This window comes from Callospermophilus lateralis, chromosome 13, assembly GCF_048772815.1.
Source record: "Callospermophilus lateralis isolate mCalLat2 chromosome 13, mCalLat2.hap1, whole genome shotgun sequence".
Lineage (NCBI taxonomy): Eukaryota > Metazoa > Chordata > Mammalia > Rodentia > Sciuridae > Callospermophilus > Callospermophilus lateralis.
The window spans coordinates 45,328,465-45,356,078 of NC_135317.1; the positions used below are offsets into that span (position 1 = coordinate 45,328,465).

At 32.7% G+C, this 27,614-nt stretch overlaps 1 protein-coding gene across 4 annotated transcripts in view; it reads right to left on the minus strand.

Annotated features, from left to right (window-relative positions):
- Window positions 1-27,614, minus strand: part of Zeb1 (zinc finger E-box binding homeobox 1) — a 166,269-nt gene that overhangs the window by 55,925 nt on the left and 82,730 nt on the right. For all 4 annotated transcript variants that reach the window (XM_076832059.1, XM_076832058.1, XM_076832057.1 and 1 more), the window contains exon 2: window positions 8,734-8,934. In XM_076832059.1, coding sequence (XP_076688174.1) covers window positions 8,734-8,934 — 201 coding nt within the window. The remainder of the gene's footprint in view (window positions 1-8,733; window positions 8,935-27,614) is intronic.

Sequence of the window (27,614 nt, forward strand, 5' to 3'; positions counted from 1 at the left end):
TTGTGTATGCTGGAACAGCAAAAGGGCATTATAGCAAAAGGAAAAATAACTGAAATTCAAATAAAGCTTGGAAGTTAGCTAAAAATATACTGAATCTGCTAATCCATGAATAAAATATATTTCTCTATTTACTGATATGTTCTCTAATACCTCTAATAAAGGTTTATATTTTTTTCATAAGGTCATCTACATCTATCCTTATTTTATGATTCTTAACTGATAAATAGTGATGGCTTTAAATTCAGTATATTATTTTATATTCAACAAACTTGACAAACTCTTCTAATAATTTATCTGTAGACTTTTAAAATATATAATAAATCATCTGTAAGTGAAGAAGAGTTTGCTTTTTATTTTCTAATTCCTATTTCTATTCATTTATTTTCTTGTCTTATTGCAGCAGATAGCACCTCCAGTAAAAGTTAATTAAAGTGGTGACAATGAACATCCTTACCTTGTTTCTGTTCACAAAGGAAAGTTTTCAACATTTTGCCACTAATTATAATATTTCTGATAGATTTTACATAGATACACTTTATTAGATTAAGGAATTGGTAATTATTCTAAGGTTTTTATTTTAGTTTTTTGGATACCTACTCACAGGTATTGAATTTTACTAAACATTTTTTCTGTTTTTTTGAAATGAATATTTGATTGTTACTACGTATGTTATAGTGGCATTTAAAAAATGGCTTAAATGTTATTATGACTTTGCATTCCATATTGTAATTATACATATATTGTATAGCTAATATTTTGTTTGCGATTTGTCTCCTGTGTTTTGATTGAGTCTGTAATTTTCCTTTATTACTCTTCTTTGGCTTAGTGTCAAAGTTATAATAGTCCCATTTATTTTAAGAGCTGGGGATCATCCTTCTTACTAGTCTTTGAAAGAATTGCTTAAAACTAGAATTGCTATTTGTTGCATGTTAAGAAGAACTTACCAGTGATGCCACTTAACTATGAAGGAAACACATATACATAAACACAGAGTGACATTAGGATACAGTAAATTTTCCTGTTGTTTCTTTTGATGTGCGATTCAATGAATTTGAACACATGTATAGTTACATGTAATCACCACAATCAGGAGACAGAACAGTTCATCATCACCCCAAAATCCCTAGTGCAAGTTCTTTATTGTCACTATCTCTAGGTACTTCTAACCCCTAGCAACCAATTATTGTTATCAAAACACTTTCATCTTTTTGAAAATGTCATATAAAATAAATCATTACAATACGCAATCTTTTGAGACTGACTTCTTTTACTTAGCATAATGCCTTTGGATTCATCAAAGTTGTTGCTATGTTTGATAGTCTGATCTTTTTAATTGCCTAGTAGTAGCATTTTGTGGATGTACAAAAGTTTCATCCTTTCACCTACTGAAAGGCAATGGGTTTCTGATGGTTAATTTTAGGTGTTAACATGACTGAATTAAGAGTTACCTAGACAGCTGGTAAAATAGTGGTTTTGGATATGTCTGTCTGTGAAGGTGTTTTTCTGTGAAAGAAGTTACATGAGTTTCTGGTTGAGTATGTAGAGCAGATTCATAATTGGCTGTTGAACGTAGAATACTATAGTCCCTTGTGATTATTGTTTTGTGATTATTTGTGATTATTATTATTTCTCCCTTTGGTTCTATTATTTGCTTTTCATATTTTGATGTTCCAACACTGAGCACACACATATTTACAACTGTTATATCTTCTTAATAAATTGACCCCCTTATAATTATGATGATGACTTTGTTGTGACAGTTTTTACTTCAATTATATTTGGTCTGATGTCACTATAGGTACCTCTATTATCTTTTGGTTACCATTTTCATGTAATAGTTTCTTCCATCTTTTGCTTCCAGCATATGTGTGTCCTCCTCAAGGTAAAATGGGTTTCTTGTAGGTAACTTATAGTTGGAACATTGTTTTTTAGAGTTTAATCCATCATTAAAGTAATTATTAACAGATAAGAACTTTATATTGCCATTTTGTTGTTTTTGCTGCTTTATAGTTCCTTCCTTCTTTTTGCTACCTTCCCTTATTGGATGATTTCATCATAATGCCATTTTTAATTACTTTCTTTTGTATATCTACTGTTTTTCTTTGTAATTATCATGTTGCATACAGAAACTAACAGAAACATATCAGTCTATTTTAAGCTTAAATCAACTAATTTTCATCACATACAAAATTGTATACTTTTACTTTTATTTCCATTTTACTACTGGTGTCACAACCAGCACCTTTTATATTGTATATTCATCAATAAATTATCATTGCTATAGTTATCAACCTTTGTACTAGGTCTTTTAACCTTTATACTAAAGTGATTTATGCATCATCATTACAGTATTAGAGTATTATAGATTCAAATATAGATTTACGTTCACCAGTGAGTTTTATACCTTTCATGTATTCTCACATTGTTAAATACTATTGTTTTAATTGAGGACTATCTTCAGTGTTTTTTTTTTTTTTTGTTCTTGTTAAATAAAGTAGGACTAAACAGTATTGAAATCTCTCAGCTTTTGATAGTCTGAGAATCTATCTCTTCTTCATTTCTGGAGGACAGCTTTGCCCATATTCATACTTTGGACTGGAATTTTTCTTTCAGGATTTTGAATATATCATCCCACTCTGTCCTTGCCTAAAAACTTTCCGCTCAGAAGTCTTAGGGGACTTTTCTTTTGTGTGATGAGTCACTTTTTTGTGTGTGTGCTCAACATTCTCTCTTTGACTTTTGATGATTTGCATATAATGTGTCTTGAATGTAATGTTTCTTGATGCTCAACTAATGTGGTGTTTTGGTCATTTTGGATTTCAATATTCATTTCTCTTTCCAAATTTGGGAAGATTTCTGTCATTATTTCTTAGATAAGCCTTCTACCCTTTTTCTCTGATCCCTCTAGAATTCCTGTAACAGGCATATTGGTTCATTTGATGGTGTCCCAGAAGTCCTGTAGGCTTTCTTAACTCTTTTTCCTCCTTTGGATGCATAATGTCAAATGGTACATCTTCAAGTTTACTAATTCTTCCTTTTTGCTTAATTAAGTTTGCTGTGGAAGTTCTCTGTTGAATTTTGCACTGTAGCTCCAGATTTTTTTTAATGGTTTCTATTTTTTTTTTTTTTTTTGTGGAACTTACAGTTTTGTTCATGTACTATTTCCTGATTTTATTTAGTTGCCTATCCATGTACTCTTGGAGTTCACTGAGCTTCTTTAAGATGATCATTTTGAATCCTTTGTCAGTAATTCATAGGTTGTCATTTCTTTGGGGTTAGTAACTGAGGCTTCTTTTTGTTCCTTTGATGATGTCATTTTTCTTTGGGTCTTAATATTTCTGGGTTGTTTCCATTTCTGTCTTGGTATTTAAAGAAAAAAAAAATCACTTCCTTCAGTTTTTAATGAGTTTTAGAGACAAAGTTTGTCCTAATCTGTTCTTGCTGATATTACAACATATCTGAGAGTGGATAACTTTTCTTTTATCTTTTCTCTACATTTTTTATTGGTGCATTATAGTTGTACACCTTGGTGGGATTCATTGTTACATATTCATAAATGCACAAAATGTAACAGTATAATTTGGTCAGTTTTATTCCCCTCTCCACCTGATCCTTTTCTTCTACTGGTTTCCTGATCTCTCTTTGTTTTAATAAGACCCACCCCTCCCTTTCTTTTCCTTTTTCCTCTCTAGCTTCCACATATAAGAGAAAACATACAATCTTGACTTTCTGAGTTTGCTTATTTCATTTAATACAACGTTCTCAAGTGAGACTGGATATTTTTAAAGGGAAGAAATTTATTTCTCAATTTTAGAGCTTGGAAAGTCTTCTATGAACTTATGCCAGCAAGTTTGGTGTCTTGTGAGGACACAGTTTCTGCTTACAAGGTGGCACCTTTTTGCTACATCCTCCAGAGAGGATAAATGTTATACCCTCATATAATGAAAGGGACGGAAAGACAAAAAAAAATGTTACTTTCTTTGATTCCCTATAGAAGAGCTGTAGTTCCATTCATGAAAGCTCTGCCCTCATGATCTAATCATCTTCTAGAGAGCCCCCTCTTAATACTGTTGCATTAAGGATTAAGTTTTGACATGATTTTTTTAGAGGGGACATACACATTCAGACCATAACAAAGACCTTAACCAAGGAATCTGGCTAGAAATTGTTGGGGGTCTCTCAGAGCTTTTCTATGGTTACACCAGTTGTACTCTTCTATGCCCTCTTAAGATTGTGTGTCTTTTTTTGATCCTGCAAAGCCAGATCTGGTGCTGAAAGTATGCCATTGATTTTCTATAAGGCAATACCCTAAAGGGACGGAAAGACAAAAAAAATGTTACTTTCTTTGATTCCCTATCGAAGAGCTGTAGTCCCATTCATGAAGGCTGAATGGAGTCAGGGTTGTGGGCCTTCTCCAAAAATCAGCAGAATTGAGCTGGTTGCTAAGATCTATGCCTGCTTTTTAGATCCCTGTTTGTTTGTGGGAGCTCAGAGCTGGTCAAATACAGAAATACATGTGGTGTAGCCCATGAAAGGCATGCAGGGTGCTGGGGCAAACATCAGCTGGTTGGGGATGTTCAGAGGTGAATTTTTCTGTGAAGTCCATAGGTGGGTCCCTTGGTGGAGTCCACTAACAGGTTAGCAAGATCTGAGCTGGCTGAGCAACGCATGCTGGTTAGTGTGTGCACTTTCCCCTTCTCCCTGTTTCTAGCTATACCAAACTTTGCCATGCTGATCCTCTCAGTGTTCTGGATTAACCAAGTACTCACTTTGATCTCATTTTTCCCTGAGGGAGAAATCTCTGGCCAATGGGCCCCTCTTTGTAACTGAGCTATGCCACCTCTGGGGAGGTGTGATGTAAGTAAATGTGAAACTGCTCTTCTTAATCTCTTCAAGGTATCCATTCCTGATATATTTTTTGCTGCTCCAAGGTGCTGGATTTTTTCAACAAGACTCAAAACCTCCCCCGTGAAGAGGTATTGTTGTCTGTAAGTAGTTGCCAAAATTGATGTTCTGTGGAAGAATGCGGAATGGAACCTTCTATTCTGCCATCTTGTTCATACCACTTTCCTATTTACCCCCTTGAGATTTTGGGGCTTCTTTAGTCTGGTATACTTCAACCATTCTGAAAAAACTTAGCCATTATTTCTTCAGATATTACAGCTACCCTATTCTCTATTCACCTGGAATTAAAATACATATTGATTTTCATGTCTCTTAACCTGTTTTTCATATTTTTCTATGACTATCTACATTTCACTTTGTGATTTTTTTTCTACTTTCCAATTTCTAACTTCTTTAACTGTTTAACTTGCTGATAAAAATTCATTCTCTGAAGTTTGAATTCTTATTACTCTGTTTTCAGTTTTATGAATTCCATTAGGTTATTCTCATCTAGTTTTATTATGAAATGGTATTACAGCAGCTAATTTCAAGGTTGTCTTTTTCTTTAAACATGATAGAACATTCATTTATAATCTGAATCATAACAACTCTAGTAATTAAAATTTTTATAGATAAGTTCCTCCTGTTTGTTATCTTTCACTCATATTGCCATCTGCTTGCCAAATTATTTTGGAGACCCCTGTAGTGCTCGGGTAAAGATGTATTTCTCCAAAAGACTTATGTTCGCTTCTGCTTAGTGCCTATGAGTATTTGCAACAGTTGCACTTTAATTTCAAATATGGCTTGAGATTTATTAGGTTTTTTAGCAATGTGAACTGGGCATTCAAAACAGTACAAGACAACTTGTGGTTCCCACTTCTCAGAGACAATCTTTATCTTCCCAATACCCAGCTAAGGCAATTTGGCTGACTTTTGAAGATGGAAGGGATGGCAGATGGTTTGCTTTTAGTTCATCCTTATATTCAAGATATAATCCATCCTGCTTTAGTTTAGATCTGAAATGTCCCCCAAAATTTCATGTGGCCAACTGGTAGCAATATTAAGAGGTAGTGAAAGCTTTAGGAGGTGGGGCCTAGTTGGAGGAGGTAGATCACTGGGAATATGTCCTTGAAGAGGGTATCTGGGTCCTGGCCTCTCCCCTCTCTGCTTCCTAACTGCCAGGAGATGAGTACCTTGGCTCCATTACATGCTCTATTATGTTTTGCCTTGCCACAGGCCCAGAAACAAAGGAGCCAAGGAACCAGGAAGTAAACCTCAGAAACTGTAAGCTGAAATAAATCTTTTTTATTCTTTAAATTGATTTGCCTCGGATATTTTGTCATAAAAATGGGAAATTAACTAATATGCATACTAGGGAAAGAGCTGGTATTAGTGGTCTCAGTTTTATTTTTTTTCCCCCTCAGAGAGACTTAAAAAACTACATGTTATATAATCCTAGTTTATAATCTGCTCAAGGATAAAAACAAAAAAAGTCTTCTATGATCTGCTCTACTTATATCTGTAGGTTCCTATCTTCCCTTAGATTTTTTACATATTAATGTCCTATTAGCTACTTAGCTCTTTAAACTGTTAGAATTTATTTATTTTTTATTCTTTAAAATATAGCATCATTAGTTGTTTTCAGTGGGAGGGTTACTCCAACAAATCTATCCCAACATATTTTAAGAAACAGAACCTCTTCACTGATTTTTTTCATCTTTCTTTATCCCTCAATCTATGTCATTCTCTGTATTTCTTTCTTTCCAGACAGATAATTTTCTTCTAGCTTCCATATTAAGACTTTGGATCAAGTACACAGATCTGGATCCACAGATAGGAAATATAAGAAACACCTCCTCAAAATGTTTTGAATTTAATATTGAAGTTTAACTGACTAATTGCTCTACCATTATCAGGCCATCACAGTAAGTAAGCAAATTGATTTCATTGGTTTCTACTTTCCAGAAACCCAGGACTTAAATCAATCTTTTCCCTATAATACCTTCCATATAGAATCAACCAACTCTACCTCCTACATTTTTTAAAATACCTCCCTTCTATTTCCATTTCAGGAGTCCTGGCTTTGGTTCAGGAACTGCTACCTCTTCCTGAAATACTAATGCATCTTTATTGAAGGTGCGCTCTGGCCTTAGGCTCACTACCCCCCGAAAGGTTTTTTTTTAATCCCATATTGCTCTAGACTTACTTCTAAATTTCATATCAGTGTTGTTCTTCTTATAGCTTTCATGATAAAGTTCAAATTCCTTGATTTAGTACACAAGCACTTCATATTCCTTCCCTTATTTACTTTTCTGATTTCATTTTCCGCAAATACTTCTTGCTGAAGCCCTGTGACTTCATGCTTGTTGCTTCTGCTGCTTAAAGCACCTTGTGTTCTTTCTCCTCTTGTCTAATTAACCTCTTTTAGGTCTTTAGAAATCAAGACCAGCACTGTTTCACTCAAAAATTCCTCAGGCTTGGTGAGGTGGCACACTCCTGTAATGCCAGTGGCTTGGGAGGCTGAGGCAGGAGGATGGAGACTTCAAAGCCAGCCTCAGCAAAAGCTAGGTGCTAAGCAACTCAGGGAGACCCTGTGTCTAAATAAAATACAAAATAGGTGGATCAGTGGCCAAGTGCTCCTATTACCCCCAAATTAAAATTATTATAAAATGTTTTCAAAATTTAAGTTGAGCATTTTTCTTAGGCAAGTGTATTTTTAGGGATCAGAATTTAAAAATGCCCATCTCCATTGCAGGCCAGCTCCTGATTTTAAGATGCATTAGGGCTACCCTTTCTGATTCAGATGTTTCTCCTTGATGTTGTAAGATTTGCCATACTGTAGAAATCTTAATTTCTGCTACCCTGTGCCTCCTACTTGGACTTTTTTCTAAGCTTCTTTATTTCATTATCTAGATTCTCTGACCTGCATATTGACCTCTTTTCCTAGATTTTTTAGCTTAGTTTTAATATCCTATCTAGATGACCTCCTTAAACTTGACTCTTACTAGGCAGCTTCTTCTTTGACTGACCGTGGATTTGACCTCTTATAATTTATTTTAATGATGCCCTTTTTTTCTGATTCTCAATATCTCTAATTCACAATACCTACAATTTCTACCTCCTTTTAAAAATAATACTAGTGCTTAAATCTTGGCAATACAGGATAAATAACTGAACTATATTATTAGGAAAAGTAGAAATGAGGACTATTAGAGCTAGATTAATAAAAGACTAAAGTCCAATTTCTCTATTTGATAGATGAAGAAGAAGATTAAACATTCAGTGTTTAAAAAGGCAATAAGAAGAGGGTCTCCTTATTTCCATTTCTCCTTTCATTAAACCATGCTTTACCTAAGTAAAAATTTTCCTTTAGTGAAAAAATTAAACCAAGTAAAAGACCCAAATTGCTTATAGGATTCCAACTTTTGTGTATGTAGAAAGGCTTACAAATGCTAAAAATGCTTCCATGATTTATCTGTCTGGGATTTTTTGTATATCTTATATAATTTTTACTATACCAAATAAACTAATGTTTCTATGTATATTCTTCACGGGGGAGGTCACAATGTGAAATTAAAGGTAGGTTCAATTATATCAACAAGCTTGATTATAGTTAGAAAAATTTACTAAATTCAATATATTGTGTCATTGTAAATATGGTCAAAACAACTTTACTATTCTGTTTTATAATCTCCTTTTAAATAAGCAAAACACCCAATATTGTTTGATATACAAGGAAGTTTTCTGTTCATTTGAACCTTTTTATCCAATTTATCTTTTGGTTAATATATACTTTTAAAAATAAAGTAGAGTACAGGCTAACAGAATACTGTACAAAGTTGAGCTCACCGTCCTCTTCCCAGCAGCTCTTAGCACTCCCTTCTCTTTCACTGCTCCCTGGTAACACTGTCTGGTCTGCTGGAAGGTCATCTTCTGGCACACCACCTTCACAATCGGCTGCATCTGTAACACTTTCTTCTTCCACAATATGGAGTTTGTCTTCATCATCTGAATCTGAATTTGTTTCTACCACAGTATTATAATTTGTAACTGTAATACAAACAAGAAATGAATAATCAAAACTTACTAGTATTATAAAAATCATTTTCACACCTCAGAAAAGTAGAAATCACAAATGATATTTTAGGCTGTCTGTAACTCAATAATGCTTTCTTTGGACCACAATGCACAAACAACTGATTTTACAACACACACACCTATGGCCCTTACTATACTAGATAACCAAAATGGAAATAGCAGCAGCTATACTTACTGAACACCAACTATACATACAAATTCTTTATAAATCTTAATTATAACAACCCTATGAAACAGAGTTCTACCACGTACTACTTATATCTATTTTATGGATGCCAAAACCAAGAAAAAAGAGGATAACTTGTTCAAGATCAGAAAGCTAGGAAGTCACAAAGCCAGAATTTGAAGCCCAAAAGTCTGATTCCATATCTTATGCTTTTAAATTACATTAAACAAATATTCTCTCGAACCATAATAAGCTTATTGCATACGTATTATGTACAATTAGGGATTCAAATCATTAAAGCATTACAACTTAAAAAAAGAAGCCATCTTCCCGAATAAAATTGCAGCACAGCTTCAAATTTACCACAAGAAAAGTACTGTCAAGTTGTCAATTAGCCCATGTATTTCATATTAATCTCATACTGATTTTAGAAAGAATCAAATTTCCATGCAATCAATGAATTTAAGTAATGTTTCTAAGTCTGTAATTATAAAAAAATTGACATTCACAAGTTTTCAAATGGGCACCATTTCCTCAATTTTAAGGAACTTAAATGAAATCTAACACCTGCATTATAAAGATATATAATTACTCTGAAATACTGCTATACTTTATAGAATCCATGAGAAATAGTTGAGAATAAATTTTGCTAAAACAAATAATCTAGTATAAGCAAAGCTTTTCTCTGGTGTCCTTCTAATAATCAGTCTAAAGAGATAAATATTTAGTACTTAATGGGGTATTGTCACTGGAATATCTTTTTTAAACTATCTGCTAAGATTAGGATGAAGAGAGAAAAAGGGAAAGGAAGGGGGGAAAGGGAAGTTTCACTTTGTCTAGATAATTAAGCAATAATTAATTCCAGTTATTTTATGCCTTGCCTCCTTAAAGTTTCCAGCCATTCTTGAAAGAAATGGCTTGAAAGAAAACCACCTAAATGCTTAAATGATATGCATATATATTTCCCTACATAAGTGTATGTATGCACGCACGTAAGTGTACACACACACACACACACACACACACACACTCAGAATATGAAGAGATACAGTTAAAAGTATGGATGAATATGTAAAGGTGAGAACAAATAAACCAAATCTCCAAAACTGCTTTTATGGACATTAGGAAGATCCCCTTTGTTCAAAAGACAACCAGAGTTAACCACTGTGTTCATTATTAGAAATTTTTCAGTATCTTGAATCAAAAGAAAAATATCATTTTGTGGTGTTAATTGATACTTTGGCATGAATACATTTTTCCAGCTGTTCTTCCAAAAGCAAATAGTTTTCTAATTATAAAACATGTTTTTTTGTAGAAAAGAATCTAGACAATATAAAACATGTAAAATAAGTAAAAATACCCTTATTTTTCCTTCTTCAACTTGGCAAAATATATTTTTTCTATGCATTAGGGAAGCATGATACTAATCATTATCATATACCTTATTTCATTTAACTGTAATACAAACCTCACTTCATACTCATTAAATTTATATTTAATATAAATCCTACATTGCCCATATAAAATGTATATATAGCACCAAATAACACTGTTTTGCCATTTAGTTTTTTGCCACTTTATAACATATCTTGGCAATATTCCTATGAAGTTTTCTTATTTTTCCTTTAGATGGCTATATAGCATTCCATTGTACAGATAAAATTTAACCAAGTGTCTAGTGACAAAATTTAGTTTGTTTCCAGTGGTAACACTAGCAACATGGTCACAATAATTTTTCTTACAATATATTTTTGTTTATTCCTTAAAGACTTTTGATAGATCAGTAGGAGTGGAATTATTGCTTTAACAGTAAAACTTATTTTATGATGGTGGTGGTGGTGATGATGATGATGCTAAACTGCCCTTCAAAATTTCCACAAATACTACCTGGAAAGGTTTGTTTGGTCAATATAATAAAGAAAAAAATGTTCTTTAACATAGAAAAGGCAAAATATGTATCAAGGCAGGAAAATGGAATTCCTTGTACTTCAGCCAAATTATGATCAGAGTGAATTGTGTATGTGTATAAGGGGAACAGTTCTCAAAGGCTGATCCATAACTGGCTGACTATAAGAGTTTCCTGATGAATCTTTTGCTTGAGGGTCTTCAGAGCTAATTATTTAAAAGCACCACCACCAAAAAGCAGAGAGGGTAAAGAAAGCCCTGGATAAATTCTAGTAGCCAAGGAGAATGTCAGTTACCTCGATTTTCTGCACATCTACTTCCATATTTCAGTACTGTTTAATATTTGAATAATAATAATAAAGTATTTTGTCTAGAGTTGTATATGGTTGTATTTTAATTGACATAATATTTGTACTTTGATATAGGGTAAAATGTTATAATTGAGTACATGTATATGATGTGTAATGATCAAATCAGGGTAAACAGAAGTTTCATATCCTCAAATATTATCACTTCTATGCATTAGGAACTTCCAAACTCTTCTCTCCTAGTTATTTTGAAATGTGCATTTAATTGTTGTAAACTATATTAACCCAACTGTGCTATAGAACATTAGAACTTCTTCCTCCCCCAACCCAAGTTTATTTTGGTATCCATTATTCACTCTGAAAGTGGTATAATTCTTAACAATAGATGATTATCCTGATTGAGTTTTAACTAAAATAACAAAATATCAAGAAAGCAAGGAAAAAAATTAGGTAAGTCAAATAGTTTTTAAACCTTTAAACACAACCCTCAAATCACAACATGAATTTAAATTTCAAAAGAAAATGGCAATATTTTCAGTGCAATTCTTATTGTTACCAGATGTAGTAAGGAACATATTGACTTCTTGGAAGTTGTTCTTGTTGGTGCTATTTGCTGGTATTTAAAGTCAGATATAACAGCACCAAATGCACAAGATGACGGTAAGAATCTAATGATTACAAAACATGTGCTTTAGATGAGTGTCTGGCACACAGTAAGGATCATGGAAGTGGATTTGCTGCTGCTGCTATCATCATCATCATCATCATCATCATCATTTTACTGAATTTCTGCAACAACTATTAATAAGCAAGTACTATTATATTTTCTTAGTAGATAAAAAATAAGAGTAGTTAAGTAACCTATCAGAGGTTATGTAGCTATTGAGTTGTAGAGCTGGACTCAAACACAGGTGTGCCTGTACCTTATTCCACAGCCTACACACTTTGTTGCAATAATGGTAAGTCAAGAATACTTAACATTTCATTAATGTTTAGGTATTGCTAAATATGTGTCTACCCTATTCTGGGAACCTAGAATTCCACACTTTATAACAATTAGCTACTGAAAATATTTTCAAATGAAGGGATTCTAATCATTAGAATCTCATAAAAAAACAAAACACAGTATACTATGGGGTAATACCATCATAGTAATAAACTTTTGAAAGACTTTCACATCAACTGTATTCATGAAAGTCCCATGTAAACATATTTTTAAGTAATGTTCAATCATAATAGAATAATTAAATAAATTAGATGAATATGGTTTCAGAAAAGAACACTACAATCTCAACTACAGTTGTTACGAGATCATTTAAGCACTTTATAAAGAAAGAATCTCATCATAATGATTGACTGTAGCTATCAACAGCAGGATAGGTCTGCATAGAGGAAGAAACTTAGGGAGGTAGTGAAAGAGGAGGAACATTAACTTTGAGGTCTTCAATTTTTATCAGATGATAAAAGTGGTATGTATTGATTAAAGCCACAAGCTAAGGCCATGTTTTGTCATATGTTTTCTTTCCAGAGATGATTCTGTTTACATTATGAAATTAATAAATGCTTATCTTCATCTCACCTATTCACATCTAAAACAAACAAACTTGCGTAGTATAAAAATAAAATCTTACTTAAAAAAGACTTAAGGATGAACTTCAAAAACAGACTATTTTTAACAAACTAGTTTCTCAGATATCAAACTAGGGTATTGTCATGATTGTAAGAATCACCTAGGAAAAACACACTTTGAATTATGTTCTTCAGAGCTGATGAAAATTACTTTTATTAAGGAGCAGAATGTTTTACATATGTTAGTACTCTGCTAACAACAGAAATTCAGGCAGGAGTACCATGAAATATGAAGAGAAAAGTGATGATGAGTATTTCCATTATTTTTCAACATCAGTTGGAACCAAAGTAACATTACACACAAACATAACGTCATAAAGAGAATCCCTGGCATACTGCCTTCCACATAGTAGGTATAGAATTATTTGTTGAACTGAATATGGGGCCACACTTTACTTTTCTCAGTGAAGAAACAAGTTAGTATATTAAGTGGTACTGATAATCTAGAAAAGTGAAAATAAAACTGTAGTAAATCAGACAAGGTAAATAAGCAAGCGAAATAGAAAGAAGAAGTCATCTGACAATTCATACGATTAGGGAAAACTTCTGCACCCATTACTCTAGGAATGAGGAGTTTATGCTGTCCAGAAATACAATACTCTATACCTAGTGTAAATATTTGTTAATCTGGTTCTTTGCTTAATTTATAAATAACATTAACTTATCATCTATGTGTATTTTTACTGTATAATGAAGGATTCATGGTAATAACATACATATTTAATGTAATAGATAAGTAACATAAAATGTACAAGGTGAATATTATCTAAATTTAAGTTATTTAAATAAAAGCATCACCATAGTTAGAATGCCCCAAGTACTATGAACATGTTAGGTTTTAATAAATAACAATGGGTCAGCAAAATTAAGAAGATTTTAAAAAAATCCTTGGTACATAAAATCTTTCTTATGCCAGGGTATCTATTAAGTTGAAAAATAATCATAAAATATTTTAATATTTTCAAAATATCTTTTAAAATTTAATTACAATGAAAGGCAATGATTATTAACACCTACAAAAGGGTGAGTGGTTTTTACTGTCTTCAGATACAGACTATTAATAGAATGAAACTGATAGGTAAAGGCAGGAAAAGTGTTGCGATTGCTCACTGAATTATCTACTTCCAATTTTTTCCTGTCTCTCATCATATAATAATCACTAAGATTCACAGGATTTGTCTTTGGTATTTTCTTAGCCCTTATTCTCCCTTTTCCTCAACTTCCGTAGTTCTTCTATCTATGTGCTATCAACAAGAGCCATCCTTCCAAATTACTTTCTTCTTCTCCAGCCTTGTCAAAACTCCCATTCACTCAGTAAGCAAATTTTAGCTGATCTAAGTTCAGCTTACAAACAGAAAGATGACAGATAAAGAGCCAAGTCCTTGAAAGATTAAGCAAAATTCACTCCCAGAAATAGATGGTTCTTTTTTGCATGTGAGAAAAGTATCTGAATTAAAATAATTCACATTAATTTATTAACAATTTTAATAATATTTAATAATATTATTAAAATAATAATATTTAATAATATTTCCTCCCTAGGCAATAGTTCTTTATAAAAAGCATATATTTTTTATTTATATGAATTGTTATTTATGGAATATAAGTAGTATGATGAAATCCAAGAAAAATGTGAAGACAGAATAAAAAATTATTGAATCAAAAATACAGAGGTCATGTAATTGGTAAATAAATTTAAAAGCTTAGCACTCAAAGAACCAATAAAACAGAGAGACCAGTAACCCACTTAGTTATGAAGAAAAACTAGAAAGCACAAATGTTTAATATTAAAATGCAAATGCTACTGTGAGGTAGCTCAGGGGTGGAGTTCTTGCCTAGCATGTCACAAGGCCTTGATTCAATCTCTAGCACCAAATAAAAAAAATGTGAAGCCAACATAATAGTCAACTAAAATCTAAGAAAGAGCATACACACATGTATGTGTGCATGTACATGCTTACTAGCAATGATTGATGCAAAAAGTTCTAAATAAAATAAAATACTAAAACTATTAATATATTAAAAGAATAAAAGACAGACATTATTCAACTTTACATGAGAGTTCACTATGCTAACATAGTAAAGTAAAAACAATGACTTCTATCGACACTGAAAGGCATTGGAAAAATAATTTACCATTCCTTGTTGATAAATACATTTTTATAAAAACAAAACTGAAGTCAGCACATGATAAATCTTGTATCAGAGGCCCTTATAGGATAAAAATGGATACTCTCATCTTTGTTAACAATGTTCTAAAAGAACAAGCCAATTTTTTAAAAGAACAAAAGAAAAAATATAAATATTGGAAGGAAGAAAACAAAATTATTATTTACTGGTAGTATGATGCATTTCTGAAAAATTCAGAAAAAATGTCATAGGTAAAAACTACTAATAGTAAGAAAATTTGGTAAATAATTAATCATGAGTTCAACAGAAAAAATTAATGGCTTTCCAATATAGCCAACAATAACTAGATGAAATTATAGTAGAAGAGAAAAATCCTATTAATAATAGACACAAAACAGACAAGGCATGAAGGAAAATCTTAAAGAAAACATAAAGGACCTACATAAAGAAAGCTTTAATATTATATTGAGGGTCATAAAAGATTCAAATAAATGAAAAGATATATCTTATTACTAGATATAATGATTTCATATTATAAGCATTGATATGCTTATAATATATATGCAATTCACTCTAAAATTGTTTATAAATTCAATTATATTCTGATCCAAATATTAAAATGCTATTTTAGATTCTAAATCTAGATAGTTAGATTAATGATTCTAATGATCATCTAGAAAGATGGGAACCTAGTTTATGAAAACTGACTGCCTGGTTCAAATCACGATTTTGACATTTAGTAGTCATGTCTCCTTGGGATGTTAACATACTCTTCCTATGCCTCTGTTTCCTTTCATTTTTCTCATACCTCTGTTTTCCCCCTCTGTAAGATGGGGATAATAATAATATGCCCCTCACATGGTTCTCATAATGATGAAAATAATTATATACTCAAAACACTTAGTACAGTACTACACATATATACTCAAACTCTTAGAATTATCTGGGAAAAGAAACACATAAAAATATTCAGAAAAACTCAGAAAAATAATAGAAATGGTGGTGGTAGGAGAACGTGGAGTAGGCACACCAGATAGCAAAATATATCTTGAAACTGTAGAAATGGAAAGAAATTTATATGTTCACAGGCATAGACAACTAATGGATTTGAATACAAAACAAAATTAGATCCATAGTAGAAGTCTCGTGAAAAGTAGGAGTGGGAGGAAAAACAGACACATTTTTCAGTTAAAATCACTGAATAAACAAATCCAGTTCTCTACATCATAACTATCACCAGAATGAAATCCACATGAATCAAAGGCTTTAACTAGTAAAACCATTATAGTACTAAAAAAAAAAAAAAAAAAAAAAAAAAAAAACCCACAGGCACACCCTTTTCAATCCTGGGATAAGAAAGGCCACTGCAAATATGACAGCAATACTCACATCTTCATGTAAAAAAACAAATTCAAGTCAAAAGACAAATGACAAACTGTGAAAAACATTTATAATACATGTGAAAAGGCTGATTTTTTAAAGATTAAAAACAGTCTTAAATACCCATGGAAAAGGATGAATATGCAAAGGCAATGCACACACACACAAAATGAGTGGGCTATAAACATATAAAAAGATGTTCCATACCTCACTAATGGAAGAAATATACAGTTCAGTTCTGTATTGTCAAAATCACTTCTAATCTAATATTTTCAACTTTCTTGCCCTTAACAAGAGGGTTTCAAAAACCCCTCTTCTAACTATATCCTTATGCTGATTAGAGTCCACTCTTCCCAGTGCTATATCTCATTCCTTTACTGCAATTTTATTGGAAAAATTGGTTTAAACTAGTCTCAGATTTGTTTATTCTTATTTTATCTTAAACATACCATAATAGCCACACTCCATTAAAAGCAAATTGTATTTCATGCATGTATAATTATATCAAAACAAACCCAATATTATGTAAAACTGTAATGCACTATAAAAACAAAGTGGTAATTTCATTCTTCCATTTGTTCAGGTTAAAAATATTTGTGTCACTTTTGACTTCACCTGCTCCCCATACCCAATATCTAATCTGGAGGAAAATACTTCAAAAATACATTCAGACTCTGACCAACTTACTACCAATTTACTACCACCCCCTCTCAACTGAAGCAACTATCATCTCATCCACAGTTAATTGCCTCCTACCTGGTTTCCCCACTGCTACTTTGTCTTCCTATAGTTATTCCTCAACATAGCAGACAAAAACTTCCTTTTAAAGTACAGTGGAATTTTGTTCCTCCTTTGCTCAAACTATCTAAAAAGTTGCCATTTTACTCACTGTAATCCAAAGGCTCTTCAGGAGCTGACACCCTATTATCTCTGATTTTGTCTTCTACTTTACACTTGATTCATTCCATTCCAGCGACACTAGCCTCCTACTTCAAGGCTTCTGAGCTTCAAGTCACTGTACCTGGAATGTTCTTTATGCATAGCCCAATTTCCCCTACTTGGTGAAATTTTCTATGACTACCCTATTTAAATTTATAGACCCCCTTGATTATAATAGTACTCCCCCTCTCTCCTGATTTGTTTCCTTTTAAAATACAGATGCTCAACTTACCATAGGGTTTGGTCCCGGTAAGTCCATCAAAAGTTGAAAATATTCTAAGTCAAAAGTGCATGCAGTACACTTAACCTATTGAACACCACAGCTGGCAACACAGTGCACTGCAGAGTGTCTGTTATTGTCTTTGTGCTTGTGTGGCTGACTGGGAGCACACTGTATCTCTCTCTCCTTCATGAATCTTTTCAATAGCTTTTCATTGTTCTATCATGGCCTGAAAAGCTATGCATGTTCAGGCCCTCACCCTCTTCTCCACTATTTTATATTCTTACTAAATGCCCTTTTGTTCTCTGTAAATGACAAGTCTTTCTCCATGCTGAGCCTGTGCACGGGTTTTTCCCTCTGCCTGGAATGCTCTGACTGTGTGTGTGACTGTGGCTGGCTCCTTCTTTTCTTCAAATCTCCAATCCAATGTTGTGATCTCAAAGAACACTTCCTTGACCAGCTAATATAACATAGTTAATTCTTTACTCTCTAAGGTCATCCTACTTATTTCCTTCAAAATTTTCACTGCAATCTGTAGTACCTGATGTAGTTACTTATTCATTTTATTTTTCTCTATTAGTTTTCTGTTGCTGCTGTAACAAATTACCATATTCTTAAGAAGCTTAAAGTAACACAAATTTATTATTTTACAGTTCTTGAGATCAGACATTCAAGATGGGTCTCACATGAACATCAACGTGTTGTCAGGGGTATGCTCTTTGCATTTTCTTGCCTCTTCCTTCTGGAGAATGCCCACTTTCCTTGGTATGTGGCCCCTTCCATCTTCAGAGTCAAAAGTGGTCCACTAACACTTAATCATATCATTCTGATACTGGTCCCTCTTTAGCCTCCAGTCTTCACTTTTAAGAACTGTTATACTCTCTGACTTAGCCAGAGAACCTCAAATTAACTTCCCTACTTTAAAATCAGCTAATCAGTAACCACAATTACTCCTGCTACTTTAATTCTCCTTTTTCAGATAATGCACCATATTCACAGGTTCTATGGAAAAGGACATGAATATATTTGGAAGGCCATCATATTAGGGAGGCCATTATTCATCTACCACACTTCTCCACTAAAATATAAGTTGCACAAGGGAAAGTACATTGTCTTATTCACTCCAGTAGTCTTAAGTTCAAGCCTTTATAAGGGCTATCAAAGGCACACATGTAAGACATTTGCTGAATTAGTGAACAAACTAAAACAGTACCAGTTTGATGATCCTCTTCTTGAACTTTCCTAACTCTTGTTCTAACCTTTGGGTTTTACAACTTTCTGCAATATTACCCATTTCTTATCATGTTTTCATTATGTTCACATGTCTATCATTAGGTCTCTGGTCAAGCATGAAGTGTTCTGATAATATGTCAGTAACATGTGAAAAATGTGTTGAGTCAATGAACTTTAAAGAGAAAAGGCCCTAAAATTGCAAAAGTTTATGTTAATGATTTGGCAATTATTTTATGATTTTCTAATAAAGTGTGGGTTATTCTGATAATCTGTCAATAAAGGATCACCATGCTGTAAAACATTAAAATTAATGAATTTTAAACCTGGAAAAGATGTGAAGTATAAGTCTTGTTATTTTATACTTCAAAAAATTGAAGCCCAAACAAGTTAAGTGAGCTTGGCACCAAATTAAGTGGACTTTCTATAAAACCTATCTGGATGAGGTTGCCATGAAGATTAAGTTGATGCATTTCAAAGCACATAAACAGTGACTAGCACAGAGCAAGTGCTCTATAGTGGAAGCTGCAGCTGCCCTTATTGGTATGACTATTATTCTAAATGCTATATATTTCCCATTTTCAACAATAAAAATAACTTGTGCAAAGTAGGTACTCAATACTTATTGATTGATGAATGACTTAAAAAGCAACACTGCTAAACAATTTCCAACATAATAATTGCTTTCCTATTTACTTTTATTTTTATTAGAAAAGGGAGTTAAAGGAGAAGAAATGAGGCTAATCATAAGTATCTTGATCTCTATCACAGAAACTTCCCTAACTTAACAAAGATCAAATTATTTTCTCCCTTACTGTTTATATCAGAAAGACCAAAACCATTTTTATAATAATAATAAGGCATTATTTGTCTTTTCACTTTTTTTGATATTTGCACTAATGATATATCAATGGTGGCTAAAACTTGACACTTCAGCACAAATCAAGACAGTGTCCACAAACTGTATCTGTGTAACCCTCCCTGCCACTCATTTTTGTTAAAGGGGGGGGGATGGAAGTTATACTTAATAATGATGTAGTAAAAATATTTTATTAAAACTTGGCTCTTTGTTTTATATATTTAATATTCTGTGCAATAAAATGGGAAGCACACATATAATACTTTTGCTGAATATCCAAAATATCCGAGTATAATGGTAATCTTAAAAAACATCCTGCAATTGTTTGAGTTACTAGTTGACCTACTGCTTTACTCATGATACATCAATTTAATGTGAAAGAACAAACAGTAGACAAAGTATGCTTATTCAGGCTAAAGTATCTCAGATGTTTTCTCAAAAATAAACCAAGAAAGCCTATCACTTCAAGGAAAACAAAATGCCAAATTTGTTGCCAATGCTAAAATTTGAGGTAGAATTTTCCAAAACTAGAATTTTGGAAAAAATATGTTAAATGCCACTGTAAGTTTCGGTGCTTCTCAATTATAAAGCCCCTTCTGAAGGTGATTTCAAAATATAGTAAAATAAGCCAGACACATGGTGGCACTTACTCCTAGTGGCTCAGGAAGCTGAGGCAGGAGGATCCTGAGTTCAAAGCCAGCCTCAGCAAATTAACCAAACCCTGTCTCTAAGTTTAAAAAAAAAAAAAAATAAAGAGCTGGGGGAAATACCATGGGTTCAATCCCTTGTACCAAAAAGAAAAAGAAAGAAAGAAAATATGGTAAAATGAAATATGTTAATATTTTGAGTACCTGAACAATTCAGCGAACCAAGTTATTCCAATGTCAAATGTTACAAATTCCTGAGTAAAAGGTCCAGAGTTCAGGACACACCAGTGGATGTTAATCCACTGTAATGAACTATATAATTCACTGAGATGTCTTCACTTTGCACATTACAAATAAACTTTTAAGAAACTTGATGGGTTTTGGTATAGTAACCAAAGAGTTTTCTGAAAAGGCTAATTCTAACTATTTGTCTGTGTGAGAATAAATTTTAATATACTTCAACCAAAACAACGTACAAAAGACCCTCCTTATCAGCAGTTTCACTTTTTGTGACTTCAGTTACCCATGGTCAATATTGGCTCAAATATAATATAAAGTAGAAAATTTCAGAAATAAACAATGCATGAATTTAAAACTGCATGCCTTTATGAGTAGTGTGATGAAATACACAACCTGGATGTGTCCAACCTGGGACATGAATCATACCTTTGTCCGCCAAATCCACACTAAACATGCTACCCACAAAGCCATTTGAATAGCCATCTTGGCTACCAGATGGATTGTTATGGTGTCTTGTCACGATGCTGATATTCAAATAACTCCTTCTGTACTGAATAATGGACCCCCAGCACAAGAGTAGTGATGTTGTCAATTCAGAAATTCCAAAGAGAAGTTGTGAAAGTGTTTTCTTTAAGTGAAATAGTAAACGTTCTCAACTTAAGGAAAAACAAATGTCTGCTAAGGTTGCTATGATCTACAGTATGAACAAATAGGAAAACAAAAACATCGTCACATAGGATTCAGTACCACTGTCCTAGGTTTCAGGCATCCTTTGAGGGTTTGGAATAACCCCCTATGGATAAAGGGAGGGCGTACTACATTGCAACAAATTAAATGCAGAAGCACATTTGAGAATTAGGCTCTGTCTTTTAGGCCAGACAATAAAGAGATCTGTAAAAACACAAAATGACATCACTGTCTCATCTTTTTGAAAACGTTATTTCTCATTAAAATATTGTTTATGTGAAGATGCAGTGACTCTGTTATTAAGAATTGATATTTAAATTTTTCTCAGTTCTAATTCTCAATACAGTTATTGTTGACAAATATAACCCACATAATTTAAAAAAAAATATTTTTTAAGTTGTTGATAGACCTTTCTTTCTTGCTTGCTTTCTTGCTTGTTTTCTTTCTTTCTGGTGCTGAGAATTGAACCCAGTGCCTCACACATGGCAGGCAAGTGCACTACCTCTGAGCCACAGCCACAGCCTCAACCCACATAATTTATAGAATACTCTGGCAATGTTTTTTCTGGAATTCCAACAATTCCAAAATCCCAACAATTTTACTCCTATAAAGATCTCTCAAATAACTATACCATTCTACCTAAAAATACCAGCAGGTGCTGAAGCTATTTTAGGTTTCATTTTACCAACAGAATTTAATTTTATAACTTAAAATCTTAAAATTAAAATTTCCACACACATTTGTACATTCTCTAACATTTTAGGATTTTTCCCAACAATTATTTCCTACTTATCAACATTCATAAAATTATCAACAAGCCCAAACAGCACACATTCTATTAGACCTAATCTGATTAGAAAAATTATCTCTACAAACATCTCTCATTTTTATACAACAGCTTCAACAACTGTTTCTGACCCAAAAGGTTTAATTAAATTATATTCTTTCTTTTTAAAATACCACTTCTTTTATTATAACATGATCCACTTAATTGCCTCCAGTAATTTAAGTAACAATAAAAATAGTAACAAAGATTAACCAGCTACAACCATTAACCAATTTCCATAACTATACAAAGCAGCCTGTCCATAGATCCATGAAAATCAACCATTATTTTTCTTGTAATTCTAAATTTATCTACATGCTTCTTTTTTATTGGTTCTTCTTAGTTATACATGAGAGTAGAACCCATTTTGATAAAATTATACAAGCATGGGATATATTTTATTCGAAATAGGACCCCACTGTGGGTTGGCACTATGGTGAGATTCACTCAGATATTTTCTTGTGTGTACACAGGAAAATTGTGTTAGATTCATTCTACTGTTTTTCCTCTTCCACTTCCTGCTATCTTCCTTTCATTCCCCTTTGTCTTATCTATTGAATTTCTCTTCTCCTTCCCCTGCTTTATTGGGGTTAGCTTCCCATATCAGTGAAACATTCAACCTTTGGATTTTTGGGGACTGGCTTATTTCACTTAGCACCACAGTTTCCAGTTCTATCCATCAACTGGTAAATACCATAAAGACAGTCTTCTTTATGGCTAAGTATTGTGTATATATACCACAATTTCTTTATCTATTCATCTTTTGATGGACATCCAGACTGGTTCCATAGTGTAGCTATTGTGAATTATGCTGCTACAAACACTGATGTGGTGGTGTCACTGTAATGTGCTGATTTTAAATGCTTTGGATACATTTCAAGGAATAGGAACCATCCATCATTTTCAAATAGACAGGTTTTGAGACACATAAGTTTTGAGAACAGTATTGTTAAATAAGAAATAACTAGTTTCATGTATGTACTCAGATTAAAGTTAATTTAAAATACAAATACAATATAAAATGCAGTTGCTCATTCATATCAGGCGCATCCAGTGTGCTTTAGTAACTCCATGTGCTCAGGAACTAGAACACTGAAATCCATATTTATGTATCTGTGATGATGGTGATATGATATTGTTATATAGGTATGACACTATAGCCTGAAAATGTCTTATATTTATATTCCTAGGCATAAAGATGCTGAATAAGATACCTGATGTAGTGAATATTTATTAAGTCAATATTTATTAAGTCTTACATACTCTAGGAAGGATGTAATGATGTTTACTGTCTTCTATATTTCAATATATTTCTGTCCAAATTTATAAGCATGGGGTCTCCATTTTTCCTCTGCTTAGGTGTTCATAATAAGCTACTTTGTCAAGAATTTAATGTTTATGTTGCTTCACTTCACATTTACATAAGTAAGGATTTAAAGACAATCTACCCACTTGTCTACTGGTCATACAAAATAGGTCTTCCAGTTCATAGTTATGGACTGCTAATTATTACTTTTAAGTTTTCCAAAGAGTTCTATATATTGATTGAAAATAATGTTTTCATTAAATTATCACAGTAATTCCATTAGATTAAATCAATAAATAATAAAATTATTAAATTTGTTTTGAATGAATGGGGTTCACAGAATTTTATTTTCTGATTAACTTTATATGCTTCCTAACTTTTTGAAGTTTTAGCATCTATTATTTTGATTTGAAAATCCTTATATTCTACTAAAAGTAGTGGATGGAAATTTCATCAAACTAAATTTTAAATAAAATTTATTTAAAATACACTTCTGAGATTTCTTATATAACAAGATCACTGAAAATCACTCTGGATGACAACATACTAGGGCTGGTCTACAGTGATCTATCTGCCTCTGTACTCCTCATCTAATGGTAACAGATTTACAATGTAAGGAATGATGTTTCTTATTTCCAGTTCAGTTCAAGGCAAGCTGCCTGACAGGCAAGGTCACATTTATAGGAAGATGGGTAACAGGAGAAATATGTGATCTTCTGCCAGGTATGTTTTCCTGATCAACAACCATGATATGTACCTGGAACTAGGTGAGAAATTAGTTGCTCGTTCATCTACCCAAGCTCTCTGCCAATTTAGAAATGTGCATTATAGCCCTTCCATATACTCCTATAGAATCTCCTTTTCTAAAATTTCCTTTTAGGGTGACAAAACCAAAGATACGATGTATAAAATTAATACATTATTTGTACAACAATAAGCAATACTGACTTGGGTCTTACAAAATCACTATTAATCATACAAAAGACTATATCATAAATTCAATCATCAGATTTATTCCTTCAATAAAAACAAAAGAAAACAATTTTTATGAATTATAAACTTCATATTACATTAGCTTCTAAAGTTTCTGTTTTCAATTTTGTCTTGTTATGTAAGTTCATTCACAAGAATGTTTCTGTAACTAGGAAGCCTTGTGATTTTAAAGATTTAGCATAATAAACTGCTTTATTTTCCATATAAATCATGTGTGCTTGTATAGCAATTTATTTCCCAGGTAACATTAATCTAAAGCTAAGGATTAAAATGTTATAGCATACTTGCAGTGCTAGACTATTTAAAAAAAAAATAAAATTTTACAGTTAAGACTGGTTTAAATTTTTATTTATTTTTCTATATTTTTATTGGTACATTACAGTTGTGCATGACAGTGGGATTTGTTATTCCATTTTTATACATGCACATGCAATATCACACCCGGTACCAAACTGATTTAAATTTTAACACAGCAAACCTTGGGAAATTTATATAAAAGCCATATGGCTATTTAAATAATTATTAAATTGAAAAAAGACAATCTTTAGTATGTTTGTCATGTCTGTAAGTAGAAGTAATCAAGACACTATATTAAAGGGAATATTTAGCTTGTAGGAGGAGGAGGTAGTTTCTGAAAATCTGAAAAGGGATTATCTAACAATGTAATAGAAACTTTGGGTCAGGCAGAGTTCAAATTGCAGGTCAAGCACTCAATAATTGGTTGTCCTTGGGCAGGCTATCTTCCTAAATCTTGACTTCCTCACACATAAGAGTCATATCTACTTATAAGATTGTTTTAAGGATTGATGAGGTAATTTATGTAAACTGCTTAGTACAGCATGATACACAATAAATGATTAATAAACAATCTTACCCCCCCCTCACACACACACACACAGTACACAAATAAATACACATACGCATTTCACCTTGAATTCATGATAATAATCTATACCTGAATTAGTACACAAAACCTTAAAATAGCATAACTATTTTAGATATAATTTAGATGTTCAAATAAGTTAAAATCCTTGTATTTTAAAATCTTATGTACTTCATGTAAAGAATATCAAAGCTGAATGTCAGACTATTAAGAGTTGTTCCTTCAAGTAAGAATTCTGCCTCCAAGTATTCCCAACAGACTCACTGACTTTTAAAAAGCAACTAGTTCAAGCCCTCCACAGCTCAGGTGTGGGGAGGGGAGAAAGAGAGATGGAGAAGAAGGGGAGGAACAGAATGAGAGGAAAAATATGAGTCATGATAATATAGTTTAATCAATACCTGAAGATATCATTTCTTGTACTTTTCAGTTATATGAGCCAATAAAGTCCATTCCTTTCCCTACTTCCTTTTTTGGCTTTTATTTCCAAATTAAACTGAGTTTCTAAAACTTATAACTAAAACACTCTTTATTAATATACAAATTATAGGTAAGAATACAGCAATTAGAAAATAGGCTTTATTTTCAGCAGAATTCTACTTACTATAGAATTCTTCAGTAAGTGGCAAATACAATTAAATAACAAAGAGAGGATTCCACAATTTTGTTCTTAATCACACTTTTGTACTAAATGGCAGCACTATTACACAAATTCTCGAGATTTAACAATGAACTTTTCTGAATTAAGACAAACTTGCATCCACTGTGTATTTGTTTATTAATCTTATACTGTGATACTCTGTGAAGAGAATCCAAATAATAATGGAAACACAACGATGCAAATGGTACTTTCCTACGCTTAACAATTTAGACAAGAAGATAATTTAGCAAGAAATTCTTTCTTATTCTAGAAAGATCTGTTCTAATTGTACAGAAAGACTGTAGTCCTGTATTTATACTTTAGGTATGTCTCCCATCCAGATCAATGTAAATGTTATCCAAAGCAGGACTATGAAGACAAAACTAGAGATCAAATTTACTATACAATTTGCCATTTTGAACAAAGATCATCTGTAAGAGGTGTGATTAGTTAGAAGGTAAATAAACTCAAATCAGAGATTTCTGATATAGAAGGCACTATACAATCTGGCCCTAGAGTTTCCAGGCTCCTATCCAATTACTCACAAACAGGATACGGGTGGGATTAGCTTGTGCACTAGGAACAGTTAGATCACAGGATGTCCCCAACTGGAAAACCTAAACAACAAGCAAGCTCTCTGTACTAGTCTAGGATTATAAAGTTAGGCTGACTCTATAGTTCAAATGCCCTAGTAATTGAAAGCTTTTAAAGTGATATTACAGACATAAAGCTATGTTTTAAAAGTGTCTCAGAAGGCCAAAATGAGCTAGAAGCCAATGAATATTCATGGGAAGGCTCCCAGACTGTTGTTTTTTCCCCCAAGTATCTCTTAACTAAATAGAAGTGTTCACTTGAGTAGGGTAAGGGGACTTTTATACATTTGTATAAAACATGTATTTTGTATCCCACCTGCAATCTGTGTCTTCAGGTTGACATCTAGTATAATATCACCAAACTTTAACAACTCCATTTACACATTACAAACCAGAACATCCTCAGAATTAATACTGTGAGACTGGTAGAGCTAATATTACCATCACATTTTAAGGAAAAGGCATATGTACTTAGTGAAGTTAATCACATTACTCAAATTCACAAAGATTAATTAGGAAGAAAGGATTAAAATTCTAGAGTTCGCTACAAACACCCTAGTGTTCTTTTTTTATTATTGATTTTTTAAATAATAAATGACAGCAGAATGCATTATAATTCTTATTACACATATACAGCACAAATTTTCATATCTTTAGTTGTATACAAAGTATGTTGACACCAGTTTGTGTCTTCATACATGTACTTTGGATAATGATGTCTATCACATTTCACCGTCCTTGCTAACCCCCTGACCTCTTCCTTTCCCTCCCACCCCTCTGCCCTATCTAGAGTTCGACTATTACTCCCATGCTCCCCATTCCCTACCTAGTGTTCTTATAATTAATAAAATGTTCTTGCTAGGTGCTCTGAATGTATCATACTTATCTTTTTACAAAATTTTGGGCTGTTTACAGGTATGATTATTTGATATCTTCAAAAAATTCTATCCTTTGGTGAATATTTGTACTCCAACTTCTCATTACATGGACAGAATACCAGGTCTAGAAAAATGTGCCCTTAAATACCACCAAAATGCAGACTATTGCACAATCA